At 44.0% G+C, this 14,769-nt stretch overlaps 3 protein-coding genes and 1 long non-coding RNA gene across 4 annotated transcripts; all 4 read right to left on the bottom strand.

The window, feature by feature from the left end:
• Nucleotides 1-4,559: 4,559 nt before the first annotated feature.
• LOC123508044 lies at nucleotides 4,560-5,227 on the bottom strand. The gene is made up of 2 exons (XR_006675850.1): nucleotides 4,765-5,227; nucleotides 4,560-4,647 (listed from the first exon to the last, which is right to left on the bottom strand). It is a non-coding gene; the product is annotated as an uncharacterized LOC123508044 (long non-coding RNA).
• A 6-nt stretch (nucleotides 5,228-5,233) lies between these two features.
• On the bottom strand, nucleotides 5,234-6,349 carry LOC123508203. The gene has a single exon (XM_045261735.1). The coding sequence runs from the start codon at nucleotides 6,347-6,349 to the stop codon at nucleotides 5,234-5,236; it is 1,116 nt and encodes a 371-aa protein (XP_045117670.1).
• Nucleotides 6,350-6,564: 215 nt separating this feature from the next.
• Nucleotides 6,565-8,097, bottom strand: LOC123508204. The gene has a single exon (XM_045261736.1). The coding sequence runs from the start codon at nucleotides 8,095-8,097 to the stop codon at nucleotides 6,565-6,567; it is 1,533 nt and encodes a 510-aa protein (XP_045117671.1).
• Nucleotides 8,098-8,120: 23 nt separating this feature from the next.
• On the bottom strand, nucleotides 8,121-11,151 carry LOC123508205. The gene is made up of 4 exons (XM_045261738.1): nucleotides 10,909-11,151; nucleotides 10,658-10,770; nucleotides 10,455-10,540; nucleotides 8,121-10,339 (listed from the first exon to the last, which is right to left on the bottom strand). The coding sequence occupies exon 4, from the start codon at nucleotides 10,257-10,259 to the stop codon at nucleotides 8,121-8,123; it is 2,139 nt and encodes a 712-aa protein (XP_045117673.1). The 5' UTR covers nucleotides 10,260-10,339; nucleotides 10,455-10,540; nucleotides 10,658-10,770; nucleotides 10,909-11,151.
• Nucleotides 11,152-14,769: the final 3,618 nt, after the last annotated feature.

Consider the following 14,769-nt stretch of genomic DNA (forward strand, 5'->3'; position numbering starts at 1 on the left):
GTAATGCACACAAAAAATTACGTCATAAAATTTATAATTATAAAAAACCTGAAACTATGCTCTCTTCTTAAACCTTCCACAAAAAGTCAACAAGTCTCGGAAGAAAGAAGTGTAGAGGAGAAGAAAGAAAACCAACAGAGTTATGCCATTAGGGGAAAGGAAGTCCTGTGTGACAGTGATGTCAGCGGCTCATTAAGGCTGGGATCACATTTGTCGACTGAAGCAAGAGATGTTAATGTTGAGGTAGAGTGCAGTAATTTTAAAAAGTTATCGTGCAGAGGTGTACAGAATGAGATGAGTGTCAGGTAAAGAAAGGGCAGTGAATGATAGTGTGAAGTTGAGAAGGCTGCATAGGAAAAAAAGGAAGGTAAGCCTCCACCAACAGTACCATGAGAGATATCCCTAAGTAAAATAAAGAAAGAGAGAGAGAGAGAGAGAGAGAGAGAGAGAGAGAGAGAGAGAGAGAGAGAGAGAGAGAGAGAGAGAGAGAGAAGGCTGCATAGGGAAAAAAGGAAGGTAAGCCTCCACCAACAGTACCATGAGAGATATCCCTAAGTAAAATAAAGAAAAGAAAAGAGAGAGAGAGAGAGAGAGAGAGAGAGAGAGAGAGAGAGAGAGAGAGAGAGAGAGAGAGAGAGAGAGAGAGAGAGAGAGAGAGAGAGAGAGAGAGAGAGAAACTTTTATATGGCAACAAAAATAGAAAATAAACAATGGTGATAACAGTAATACAGTAAAAGTCCATTAATCTGACCATCGATAATAATAATATTCCAATAGTCCAAACTTTTTAAGGATCGGATGAAGAAATTCATTCATGGCCAAAATTAGGTTCCAGCGCAAACTGAAGCTAGCCGCCAGAAGCACCCTCGCAGTAAGGGATGGAAATAGATGCTACTACTGATGCTCCCCAACCTATCAAGTGCAGAACAATTGACGGTGCAGTACAGTAATAAATTTCAATGAATAAATATGCACAGAAGTATCATATGTCATGTCCAGGATTTCAGTTGTGTGTGTATAAGGAACTGCACTGTTGTTTATTGTGAGTGGTGGGATGTACTGGTGTTGGTGATTGTTATTTGTAAGAAGTGTGCTTGTTGATTTGTTAAGGGCTATGGTGAGTCTAATTGTGGTGCAAAAGGCTTGAACTCTGTTATGAAATTATTGTACAAGGTTCGAGGTTGTGTCTATACTTGGAAGTGTCCATATGAGTGTAATGTCTGTGCAAGAGAACTTAAGTCTGTGCAAGAGAACTTAATACTGTACTTTATTACTTATATATAGTGTTTTCAGGGGTGCAGCCAGACACCCAAAGCCAACAATCCAATGCACTCCTGGTCCTCTGCTTGTCTCTAATTAATGGACTTTTACCGTAATAAAAATAATAGTAACAAGAGTAACCTGGTTTTGTGCTCTATACACATGAGCGTGCACGCACGCACGCACGCACACACACACACACACACACACACACAAACTAACCAACTAAATAATAATAATAACAATAATAATACAGTAGAGGGAAAAAAGGCTGGCCGGCCTCTATATCCATATTTGATACCATCCGTATTTCTCTGAAGAAAAAATGCCCCGCGAGTAATTGATTACATAGTAACCTTACCCCATCACTCATGCATCAGTTGCAATAAATATTAAGTCTCAGTATCAATCAAGACAGTAGTGGGGATACATTATTTTCGCCGTGACCGTTCTCCTGCGCGCCTCGAAAACTGCCGTGTCTGCCTTGTATAATTGTGTGTGACATCCATCCCTCATGAGTGGGAAGCCCCTTGACCGTGATACAAGGGTCAGTGTGATTCAGTGTCACAAACTGGGCCTTCAAATGAAGGATATTGTCAAGGAAACGGGTGTGAGTGAGCGAAGTGTTCGCCGCTTGGTTGCTCGGTTCCAAGCGTTCCCCAGTGCTTGCGTACCGACTCCTGCTAAGAGTACTGGGAGACCAACGAAAATCAGTGAAACTTTGCTCAGAGTTCTGAAGCGGTGCGTGGACGTCACTCCCACCCTTACGGCAAGGAAACTTAAGGAAGAGAACCCCCAGCTACTTGGCAATGTGACCGTTAGGACTGTGTCTGGCGCGCTCCACAGGCGACTCGGTTATACGAAAGTGGCGGCACGTCGCAAACCCGCTTTAAATGAACACCAGAGGAAAACTCGTCAGGTATTTGCAAAGAAATATTTAGAGTGGCCATCAGAAAAGTGGCGTAGTGTTCTTTGGAGTGACGAGTCACTATTCGTTGTGAGTGACACAAAGGGAAAAAGGGTGTGGGTGAGAAAGGGTGTCAACAGGGATGACCCCAAGTATTGTGCCCTTACAGTAAAACACCCTCCATCCCTTATGGTATGGGGTGCTTTCGGGTATGGTGGTAAGGGGCCATTAGTGGTGCTTCAGAAAAATGTCATGGTAAACCAACAAGTTTACCTGAACATTCTGAAAGAAAATCTGGGGGAGTGCTTTGCCAACAGTGGTGCCGAGATTCTCCAGCACAACGGGGCCCCAGCACACAGGGCACACTCCATCAAAACCTGGCTTCAGGATAGTGAGGTCGAGTATATTCCCGACTGGCCAAGCAACAGCCCTGACCTCAACCCTATAGAGAACTTGTGGGGCATTTTAAAAAGGGAACTGAGGGAAAGAGACACCTCTACGGCGGAAAAATTAGAGGGTGAGTTGCGTGCCGCCTGGGAAAGGATTCCCGCCTCTACACTCCAACATCTGGCCGACTCAGTTCCAACACGCCTTAGCAAGATTAGGAAGACTGGTCTTTCATCAAATAAGTAGCCATATGTTTGTAAGTATTACACAAATTTACTTTTATGTTGTTCTTAACTTTGCAAACCATCTGGGAGGTTGGGAAGGAAGCAAAACATAGCGCGGTTATTTTGAAGGTAGGGATCGGCGACCCGGCCAGCCTTTTTTTCCTCCACTGTAAACAATAAAATACAAAAGTTAATAACAATAATAAAAAATCACCTAAAAAATGTACAGTAAACCCTTGATGCCTGCAGATTTGATTACTTGCAGGTTTTCAGCACAGGATATAAGGAACACTAAATAATGAGAAAAATTATCCAAAATGATGAAATGAAATTGTTTGTTTGTTTGGTGTGCAACTGTATGTTTACACACACAGCCACAAGAATGCTGGAGTGTTCATTACAGGGGCCAAGTAGAGAGGCAAGTGAAGCATGCAAACTGTCTGCACTCAATTCACTCACCTTTCAGAGGCCTGTAGTGACAGCATGCACTGTTCACACTGCAGCAAGTCACTCCAGCAGAGACACATTCACTGGAGGTCCACGCTGGCCTCCCACATGCTGTGTTGCGGCTGGACACACACACTGCATGACTACCGCGGTGTCCAGTCTGCTGTGTGCTGAACTGTCACACGAACCTGAGGACAAAAACATCTCCCACTTTCATTTCCATTGCTACCAAGAGGACTCTTATTGTTGTTTCCATACACTATTCAACAAACACTTATGCTCACAAACTTGTGTGCTAGTTACCACTGCACCCCTGCATGCCACAGGCTCATGCCACATCACCACAACCACCACACAACACTTGTGGTGCTGCTGAGGTCCCCACTACACCCAACAAGCCTGGGCCACACTCCCACCATGACCAACACACAACACCTGTAGTAACACTGAGGTCCTCACTGCACAGGCCTGTCCCATCCCACCACCACCACACAACACCACTGAGATGGAGAGTCAAGCCAGCAAGCACACAGATACATCACAAACAACCTGCAACCTACACCCACCCTGCAGTGGGGTCTAGCACCTCACTACCACCAGCAACATACAAACACAAACATACAAACCTAACATTAAGAGGCTGCCCATCTGCCTGGCCACAATCCTCAGCCTGCATCCTTCACCTACACAATGTTCCATAGATGATGTCAGTCTGGAATAGACAGATAATAGTTAGAGAAAAGTTATAGTAATGTTGCCACAGCCAGGATCAATGGTTATATGTTCATAAAAGAAAGATAATGTGGTGGTGATAAAAATGGTGAGTACACAACCTTTACCTTGGTGTGTGAGGAGCTACCAAGGACGCCACACTGCCATTCACCTCCCCACCACCGTCGGCTCAACACAGCTACTTCCAGGCCACAGAGGAACTGTGCTCCACCTCATCACTGCCTCCATCACTGCCTGGAAGGGAACCGTTCAAACAATTATCAGGTGTAACACTATACACACTGACACACTAATTTTGGACACACATACACACACAGAGAGAGAGAGAGAGAGAGAGAGAGAGAGAGAGAGAGAGAGAGAGAGAGAGAGAGAGAGAGAGAGAGCAACAGTAATAATCAACCTGTGATATACAGACATAAAGAAGAGCTTCCTCGTGTTTATTAACGAAGTCCAGCTCTGTGCATATCTGAATACTTAGCCACATTCCAAAGACTTGAGCTACCTTATATTTGCTAAAATACGACAATACTATACATACGTGTGATTAGCAGAGCAGTGACCTGTGTGGAAGGATAAACTATCTACAAACACATGGGAGACAATCACAGTGCCTCCCTTCCTAGCGTCCTGGTTACTGCTATGTTACAACACCTCGGATCCCACACGTTAAGTACCCAAAGCACCATCCAACTGTAACACAATATCGGAGTCAACGACTGCGGCCTACATAATTATTACAAATATCACCTCTATCGTGCTGTCAACAAGTAATTACCTATACAATGAATACCAATCACCTGAACTCACATGAAGACATGAAGACATCTGTCTACTGGCAGGGTACATTCGTCACAATCCTTCACACCACTCGATCAACTCGCGTCTACTTGTGCACAAGCAGGGGCACAAGCACAACCCAGCTAACGACAGGATACTTCCGACACAATCACGTAACACCCCCAGCCAACGCAGTCCGTCGACTAATCACACCCCTCACCGACTAGGAACTGACCGAGCCTGCGTGAGCACCTGCCACGTAGCGTCCCTGCCACCTCATCACCCACAACCATGAAACGCTCACTTAATTAACAAAACATAAATAACCCTAGAAATACATTGTATGCCTTAATTTAATTCTTACAACACGTAATATAATATACATGACTACATACAAAAGTAATTGACACAATATTTCTCAATAGGTTTATAATTCCCCATCTAAGAAAACCTTTCCATGTAGGGATACTGAGTTATTCTCAGTACACTCCCCAGCAAATTACATTCCTTGATCCTCAACAGGAAGAAGCAGCACCAATCGATGTACAGATCGGTTGATCAAGCGGTCCCCCTTTCCTTTATATATAGAATCAGAGCTCAAGTTTTTGTATCTTAATACCACATCTCTTATCTTGCCATCTCTACCTGGCTCAGCTTGACATACCTGTGCTAGTTTCCACTTTCCCCTTATCATCTCATTATCCTGGACTAATACAATATCTCCTTTCTTCAGATTTCTGTGTGCAGTATGCCATTTCTGTCTAACTGTTAATGTGGGGAAGTAATCCCTCATCCATCGCCTCCAGAACGATGTTATAATACTCTGAATAAGACTGAATCTTTTTCTCACATCAGTAGTATCAACCATAGGTCCATTTGGTACTTTGTTACTAGCGCGACCAAGCAGCAAGTCATTAGGACATAAGTAAGTACCCAAGTTTATATCATAACCCGGTTTGAGTCCTATTGGCCGTTCGTTCAACAAGTTTGCTACTTCAAATACCACTGTCTGCAGCTCACCAAAACTCAACACATTTTCTCCAATGGCAATGACCAATAGTCGCTTCACTGACTTAACGAGAGCCTCACACACTCCATTCTGCCATGGTGCGTCTGCTGATTTGTTGAAAGACCATGCTGTTCCCTGATGTGAGCCAAACTTTGATATCTCAGTGACATTCCATCTGGAAGTCATATCCCTAATTTCCTTACTGGCAGATGTTAACTGCGTTCCCATGTCAGAGTGGATTGTGTGAGGATATCCTCGTACTGAAACAAATCGCCGGAACGTACTTAGAAAACTGTCAGTATCATATCCCTCCGCCAGGTCAATGTATGCAGCACGACTAGTGAGACAAGTAAATATCACGCCATACACCTTTGATCTTACTCTACGTTTAACAGTATCTCTTATCATCATCGGGCCAAATAAGTCCAGCGAGGTGTTGAAGAAAGCAGGCGCAGGTTTTAAACGCTGCTCTGGGAGCTGTCCCATTTGTTGTTCCATCCTTACTTTGTCAGTCTTCTTGCAGATAACACATTTCTCCTTTACTGACTTTATTACCCTGCGTGCTCCTGGAACCCAAAATTTTACTTGCAGCTTTGCCAAAGTCATGTCCACGCCACCATGATCGAGGTTGTGGAGATGATGGATATATAGTCTAGTGAAAGGATGTTTTCTCGAGAGCAGTATAAACTGATTCTGATTCCAACTGTCCTTTAGCCACTGGCTAATCCTTTCTCCGACTACAATTATCCCATTTTCATCTTTACTAGGTCCTAGCCTTGCGAATCTTCTTTCCCAGTCTATGAACTCCTTCTGCACCATTTTCACCCAGTAATGTTCTGCTTCCTTAGGTTCTCAGATGTAATGTTCTGCAGTATGTTGTGGAAAGTTTTCTTCTTGCAGATGGACAAGACGATTGCAGTAGTGTTGATCATTTTCTCATAAGAACTGAAACTTTCAATGTCTATTAGGGATTGTTTAGTGTTCTGATTACTCTCAGTCTTACATGAAAGTGATGTGCCATTCCTATCAGGAAGCCCTCGCACATAGGGTTGACTGATTGGCCATTCTTCGACAGGAAGAGTCAAATACTCTGGTCCCTTCTGCCATACAGAATCGGACCTCAAACTCAGAGGATGCTGGGGACGTGTGGCGCAGTCGGCAGCGTTATCATCTGAAGCCACCCACCACCATTCACTGGGGTCTGTATGCGTTTGGATCTCTGCGATTCTTGTGGCCACGAATGTTTCAAATCCATGAGATTCTTTCTGTATCTGTGATCGCACGATCTGTGAGTCAACTAAATGGAACACTCGTTCAACTACAAACCTTGACTCCTTCTCGATTGTCTTACGTAACCTAGAAGCCAGCACGGCTGCGCAGAGTTCAAGCCTTGGAATAGTCATTTGTCGTAGGGGAGCTATTCTACTTTTGGCTGCAAGTAACTGGGCCGAGTGTGTGCCATCCTGTAATTGAAAATGAACATATGCACAAGCTGAGTAAGCAATATTACTAGCATCCGCGTACACAACAAGCGTAGGTTTACCGATTGCTGAATCCGGTTTAATGCATCTCTGGAATTTTATTTTCTCTAGTGCAAACATGTTTTTAAATAAGCACACCCATTCCCCATACACATCATCAGGAATTGGATCGTCCCAACCCAGCGTTTGCTCCACTCCGTCTTGTTCCCGTTTCAAAGTGATGAGTTTTCTCAGTAGTAGTTTGCACTGGACTGTGAAAGGTGTCAGTAAGCCCAGAGGGTCATATAGTGAAGCCACTTGACTCAGAACCATTCTTTTTGTCAAACTGCTCGGCAGTTTGTGTGTTATTTCATCTGCTGTGAGATCAGGCCCAGGGCGGACATTCTTGCACCTTTTTGAGAAGTTGATTCTTACTTTGAAGGAAAACTGATCCTCCTTTGGCTCCCATATCATGCCCAGCACTTTCTCGACCTCGGTATCAATTACTTTCACATCCTCTGTCATGTCATGGTGGCCCGAAATCACCCATTGCTTTATTTGAAATCCTCCCTCCTTAAGGATTTCATCTGTGGCATTTATTTTGCTATAGGTTTCTGAGATGGTCTCACATGAATGGAGAATGTCATCGACATAGGAATCATTAATGATCATGTCGGATGTTTCAGGATATTTATTTTTGAACATTTTCGCTGTCATGTGTAGCGCTGTTATGGAAATTATGCCACTTGGTCTGTCTCCGAAGGTCACTGTTTGCAAACAATAGTGGTCTGGTTCTCTGTTAGGGTTCATATCCCTCCATAGGAACCTGTGCGTCATCTGGTCCAGCTCCGAAATGAGCACAGAATTATACATCTTACTTATGTCTCCTGCCATTGCCACTGGTTTCTGACGAAACCTTAGTAAAATACCCATAGATCTCTTAGCACATCAGGACCCTTGGCATAATATTCATTCAGGATGTGGCCCATGTAGGAGGCAGATGAATTGAATACAATCCTGATGGGTGTGGACTTTGATTCTGGCTTCAGTACTTCATGATGAGGTAGGTAATGTACAGGGCCTTTATAATTCTTGATTTCCTCTTTGGTCAGTTTCCTGGCTACTCCACGTGACACCATGTCCTGGATTTGGTCACTATACGCCTCTAGTCTTTTCGTTAAGCTAGCCTTTGGTTCCACAGACAAGTCATTAACATTGGACACACTGGTCATATGACTAATGCGGACACAAACATTAGTGTTGTCAACGAATCCAACCTTTAGCAAGGGATGTGAGCCCCTAATACAGTAACCGAAGGGCCCTCGCATGAGCTGGAGACTTCCTACTGTCCTCACCACTGATGGTAATAATTCACAGTAATCAGATCCTATTAGCAAATCAATTTTCCCATGTGGACGTTCAATATCCTTATCTTGCACACCTAATAGAGTGGCTACACTTCTTGTGTCTACCGGATACGTTTCTGAGGTGATTTCGGCGATTCCGCAAGCCTTGAGTACTCGTACTTCACCATAGCAATCACTGAGTGGTACATCATATTCCCGAGTCTCCATCTTCGTGCACTCATTACCTACTTTAGTCACCGTTAGGTTTATACTTCTTCCCTTCAATCCTAAGTGTTTGGCCATTCTGTTGGTTATCAGAGTCATATTACTACCGGGGTCCCACAGCGTGGTCACTGGACGTGTATGGCTGTACACAGAGTTTATCATCAATAGTACCCCATCTCGGGATAGCAGGTTACTATTTATGTTGGGAGGGGGCTTAGAAAAGAAACTATGGAGCATTCGATGGTGGTATTTACCACATTCACTACAAGGAGCGCCTGTCGTGCATTGACGTCCTCGATGTCCTAATTGCAAACAAAGAAAACAAGCACCCGCATTTCGCACAGCATCGACCCTTTCATCACTGCTAAGCCTTTGAAATCCTGTACAGCGTGTAATATCGTGAGTATCTGTACCGTGGAGCCAGCAGTTAGTTAGGTACAGGGGTTCAGCTCTAGTCTTATGGACATTCTCGACCACTGTTGATATTTGTTTGGTCAACTTGTTCAAACTCTCTTCCATCTTGTCTTGTTTACCTTGAAGTGTCGTTAAAGCCGCTGTTAATTCACTAGTCTCACTATCCATATTTGCTGCATGTACTTGTGCTCTGTTAGTATTACCAGTAACTCTAACATCTGCGTGCATGTATTCTAGTGCTTGTTTTTCTTTCAACAGATAATCCAGTAGTTTAGCAAACAATTCATCTTTATCCTTTATAGTTTGTAGTATCTTTACCCATTCTCTTTTCTGGACCGAAGGCAGAAGTTTTTCAACCTGACTGACCATTGTCACTGTGTTCATTTCAGAAGACAAGCCAAGTCTATCAAGATCTAAGTAGGCTCTTTCAACCATATTAACCATTTCAATGAACTTACTAGGGTTGCCTTCAGGCACTACCCTTAAGCTTTTGATATCACCCAACACTATCTCAACCTGCTTTGATGGATTGCCATACCTGGCATTTAATCTGTCAATCATGGAGGTGAAAGAGTCATCGGCCCCTCTAACAATTTCCAGCGCTTCCCCTGACAGGCAAGAACGCAATGCATAGGGATCATCTCCATACACGGATTTCATGAGTCTATCATAGTCTTTGCAGAAGGTGGAATATTCTCTAATTTTTCCATCGAAGTGTGGTGGACTTAACCTTTGCATCCTAGTTTTAGACAAGTCTGCAACACCTGGTTTCCCATCATTTCCAGCCTTCACGATCATCGCATGCACCACATTTTTTGTACTCTCCACTTCCACAATGTAACTTTCATGGGAATTAATCACAGAGTCATAATCTTCACTCTTAGTGTCTAAGGAATCCATCAGTTTTTCATTTATCTCCTCCACTTGCACAAACTGCTCACAGACATCACTATAGATATCCTTTAATACCTGTATGGGATCCTTTCGCGCGTACGCCTCCTTCAGTAGGGTCACCTTGCGAGTGAACTTCCGTTTGGCGTCAGCTCGGCTCTTCCTCAGGGTTGCATCCATGCTGGTAGGAGATGTGTTGGACTGTTTCACCAGGCGCCAATCAGATAACACTGGCAGTAAACACCTTTATTGGGTCCAACCTGTAACCATAGTAAGTCTGAGACAACTAATACCGAGAATCAATTTTATAATGCACATTCCTGTCGACTGCTACTACACCATTAAATACTAAAGAAATACATTATTATAACTTACACAGTGCCTCCCTTCCTAGCGTCCTGGTTACTGCTATGTTACAACACCTCGGATCCCACACGTTAAGTACCCAAAGCACCATCCAACTGTAACACAATATCGGAGTCAACGACTGCGGCCTACATAATTATTACAAATATCACCTCTATCGTGATGTCAACAAGTAATTACCTATACAATGAATACCAATCACCTGAACTCACATGAAGACATGAAGACATCTGTCTACTGGCAGGGTACATTCGTCACAATCCTTCACACCACTCGATCAACTCGCGTCTACTTGTGCACAAGCAGGGGCACAAGCACAACCCAGCTGTAACGCAACGTCGGCCTCAAACACCTCCTAATTATGTGTTACAAAGTCACTTTCCTCACTATATGTGAACAAGTAATTACACAATAAAGAACTAAATAAATAACAATAGTACAAAATTCACCAACACAAACTCACCTAACGACAGGATACTTCCGACACAATCACGTAACACCCCCAGCCAACGCAGTCCGTCGACTAATCACACCCCTCACCGACTAGGAACTGACCGAGCCTGCGTGAGCACCTGCCACGTAGCGTCCCTGCCACCTCATCACCCACAACCATGAAACGCTCACTTAATTAACAAAACATAAATAACCCTAGAAATACATTGTATGCCTTAATTTAATTCTTACAACACGTAATATAATATACATGACTACATTAATTTAATTCTTACAACACGTAATATAATATACATGACTACATACAAAAGTAATTGACACAATATTTCTCAATAGGTTTATAATTCCCCATCTAAGAAAACCTTTCCATGTAGGGATACTGAGTTATTCTCAGTACAGCCTGCAAGAACCATAAAGGGAGGGACTCGAGAGGACCAAGAACAAGCGAGGATATTACAGGACCTACGGAGCTACTCTTAAGTACATTGACCAGAGGAAAAAAATGCTCTTGCCCTACTGTTGACCAAATACCAAGAAATAACACATGGATACAGAGCTGAAGAAACTAATCTATCAGACCATAATCTTATCACAGTAACGCAGACAAAAAAACAACACCATAAAAACATTAGTAATCAAGAACACACCATAGAGGAACAAGGATTCAGAAATCTCAACTTTACCTGTGAAGAAGCTCAGTGGGAAAGACATAAACAATGCACTGTCATTAATAAACTGGGAAAAATGACAAAGCAAAGAGCCAGACACAATGATGCACATAATCACCACAGTTACTCCATACTTGTCAGAAACACATACCCGCAAGGAAAAGGAAAAGGGATAAAGGGTCCCACATACCCAGAGACATCAAAATACTGATGAGAAAAAAGAGCCGAACTAAATCAACAGATGCACAAAACAAGGAGTGAGAACAGAAGAGAGAGAGAGAGAGAGAGAGAGAGAGAGAGAGAGAGAGAGAGAGAGAGAGAGAGAGAGAGAGAGAGAGAGAGAGAGAGAGAGAGAGAGAGAGAGGGGCCTATCATGACCACCCATCCACCATCTCCAGCTGAAATCACAACCACTCCAGGACTACAAGACAAATTCTACTAAAGGAGGTGTTATTAATCATTACTGCAATTAACCCCTTCAGTACCAAGACGCATTTCTATAGTCGTTCTGCTTACTATTTGGTGATTTTATACAGGTACAGAAACTTAGATGAGGAATTAAAATAGTGAAGACTTTGGCCATTAACCTTCTGGCCCCCACAGACCTTTCCTAATGTCAATAAAATGGTCAAATCATACACAAATCTCAAGGTAAAAGTGTGTCCCAGTATTGAAGGGGTTACAGAATTAAAAGTGAACTCATCACAGGGCCCAAATGGCATACCATCGACTCTACTCCTCAAATGCAAATACAGCCCAGCACATCCTCTTTCCCTCCTCTGGTGTAATTTTTTGCACCAGCCCAGCACATCCTCTTTCCCTCCTCTGGTGTAATTTTTTGCACACAGATAAAGTGTCAACTGGTTGCTCTGCAGAAAAATTCAATTCCCATCTGGACAAGTACCTATGGAGTGTCCCAGATGAGCTGCCAGTACCACACTACACCTCACTCTGTAGAGCACCCACCAACCCACCATTTCACAACCGGACCAAGTGACCTTACAGTCTGTAGATGCTGCGACCAGAAGCAGCAGCAGAACACTACAGCTCTGGGGAGTTTCCTCTTAACCCCTTCAGTACCAGGACGCATTTCTATATTCTTTCTCTTTACTATTTGGTGATTTCATACAACTTCAGAAACTGATAGGGGGAATTAAAATAGTGATCTTCTGATCTCCATAGACATCTAATCGTACACAATCTCAAAAAATGGAAATTATTCCATTAGGGGGCGCAATAGCTTCGGTCATACGGCACCACTAGGGCTAATGGGAGAATGCTACATCCCCCACCGGGCAACTAGGCTTGGCAAGGATTCGAACCCAGGCTGCCTAGACCAGAGGCCTGAACACACACTGCCTTAGCCCACTATGCCACCCAACCCATACAGAATCTCAAGGTAAATATGCATCCCAGTACTGAAGGGGTTAACCCCATTAAGTAGCTATCATGTGAGAAGCCACAAAGCTGTATGCATCTCCATCACTCTGAGCATCTCTCCACCTCACCAGTAAGACATAAGTGTAATTTTTTTGCCATTTCATTAGGTTAGGTTAATGTCATAAGGGGAGATCCTGGGAGTCACAACCCCCTGCCATTTAGGGTAGTTTAGGTCAAAATTTTAATAACAAGTAAAATTCTCCTATACTTTTCAACACCCATACCTAAATCCCCAAATTTCCAGCGTGCCTCTGAGCTTGTTTGGTGGTTGGGAGGGGATGGGGGGGAACGCGGACGTGTTATAATTACCAAAGCCATTGTGTGATTTCTTTTATGGGTCATGTTACAAGATATTGGCTTCATTTACCTTGTGGGCGGTGTACAATGGTGGGGGGGGTGAGTTAGGTTAGTATATGGGGAGGCAAGGCAGTGTAGGGTGAGAGACAGTCAGGGAGAGGAGAGACAATAGTGGGACGGGGGAGGGACACTGTAGGGACAGAGAATATGGGTGGGAAGGGAAGAGAGAAAATAGCGACGGGGGGTGGGGGCACGGGAGAGACACAATAGATGGGAGAGGAGACAAACAAGAAGGGGAGTGTAGGAGGAGCAAGACGTCAAGCAAGATCACCCCATACATTAACAGTGCTAACTATACATACATACATACAAACAGAGACAACATACTGCAAGTATGTAGATAAAGTTACCAAGCATAATCTCACCACTCAAGGGAAATACGAGGAAAAACAAGTAAGAGCTTTGAGCTCGCTCCGTAATGGGGAAGACTGGCTGAGTGACCGGCAGACGACCGAGGTGAATCACACAAACACAAGCAAATACAGTTAAGTACCCGAATCTCATTTTTCCTAATTATTCTTATCTCTCCGCCACGACAGCTATTCCTTGAAGCGCCTGAAGGTTAATGAGTCTCTTATTTACCTGTACAGCGAATGATGGGGCTGGGTGACAGGTGTGACGGGGAGAAAGGAGGAAAATATGGAAGCACATGAACGCTAACCCCACGTGCGCTGGCTGACTGGCTTAAGCTTGAGCTTGAGTTGGGAGTCACCCAGCACTTGCTGTCAGTGTAACCTTTGGATCGGCGTTCTCCCATACACACCTGGAAATGGAAGAGCGGGGCAGGAAGTTTGAAGCATTAAAGCTTTCCCTCCCTCATCATTCATCACATTCACACCTGTTCCCCATCCCTGTCCCAGAGGGGTCCCTGCCTTTCAATCATTCTCATACGTTCCCTCCAGGCACTCTCTAAGAAATCTTTCACACCCTCAATCACCCGACCATTTACCTGTCTCTCAACACACAGCCCCAGCAGGTACTCCATCCATTCCCTAGCATTCCTCTCTCTCATCTCACTACATGCTTCTACTCCTATTTCTTCTGTCACTACACCAAACATCCTGTTTCTTGCACACCCATACCCCTCACACTCCAGCATCAAATGTTCTACTCCTACTGTCTCATCCACACCCGTCTCGCATACCTCACACACCTTGCTTCCTCCATTCTTCCACCTATAAACCCTGCTGTTCACCTCCAGGGACTTGGTCCTGGCTCTGAACAGCAGTTACCCCCCGCGGCTCCCATCATAAAAACTTTCACACCTAGGCCGGTCCTTTCTCCGATACCATTCTAGCGTTGGAGCTTGAGTTGTAGGGATGGCAGTTTTGGTCCGAGTAGTACTCGGTTTACTCGGTTTTTGGATTTGAGTGCGTACTACTCGGTTTACTCGGTTTTCATAATTC

Source organism: Portunus trituberculatus, chromosome 24, assembly GCF_017591435.1.
Source record: "Portunus trituberculatus isolate SZX2019 chromosome 24, ASM1759143v1, whole genome shotgun sequence".
NCBI classification, from domain to species: Eukaryota; Metazoa; Arthropoda; class Malacostraca; order Decapoda; family Portunidae; genus Portunus; species Portunus trituberculatus.

Excerpts from the sequence above, each read along its gene's own strand:
- LOC123508204 (XM_045261736.1), bottom strand. The coding sequence starts at position 8,097 with ATGGCAGGAGACATAAGTAAGATGTATAATTCTGTGCTCATTTCGGAG.
- LOC123508205 (XM_045261738.1), bottom strand. The coding sequence starts at position 10,259 with ATGGATGCAACCCTGAGGAAGAGCCGAGCTGACGCCAAACGGAAGTTC.
- LOC123508203 (XM_045261735.1), bottom strand. The coding sequence starts at position 6,349 with ATGACTTTGGCAAAGCTGCAAGTAAAATTTTGGGTTCCAGGAGCACGC.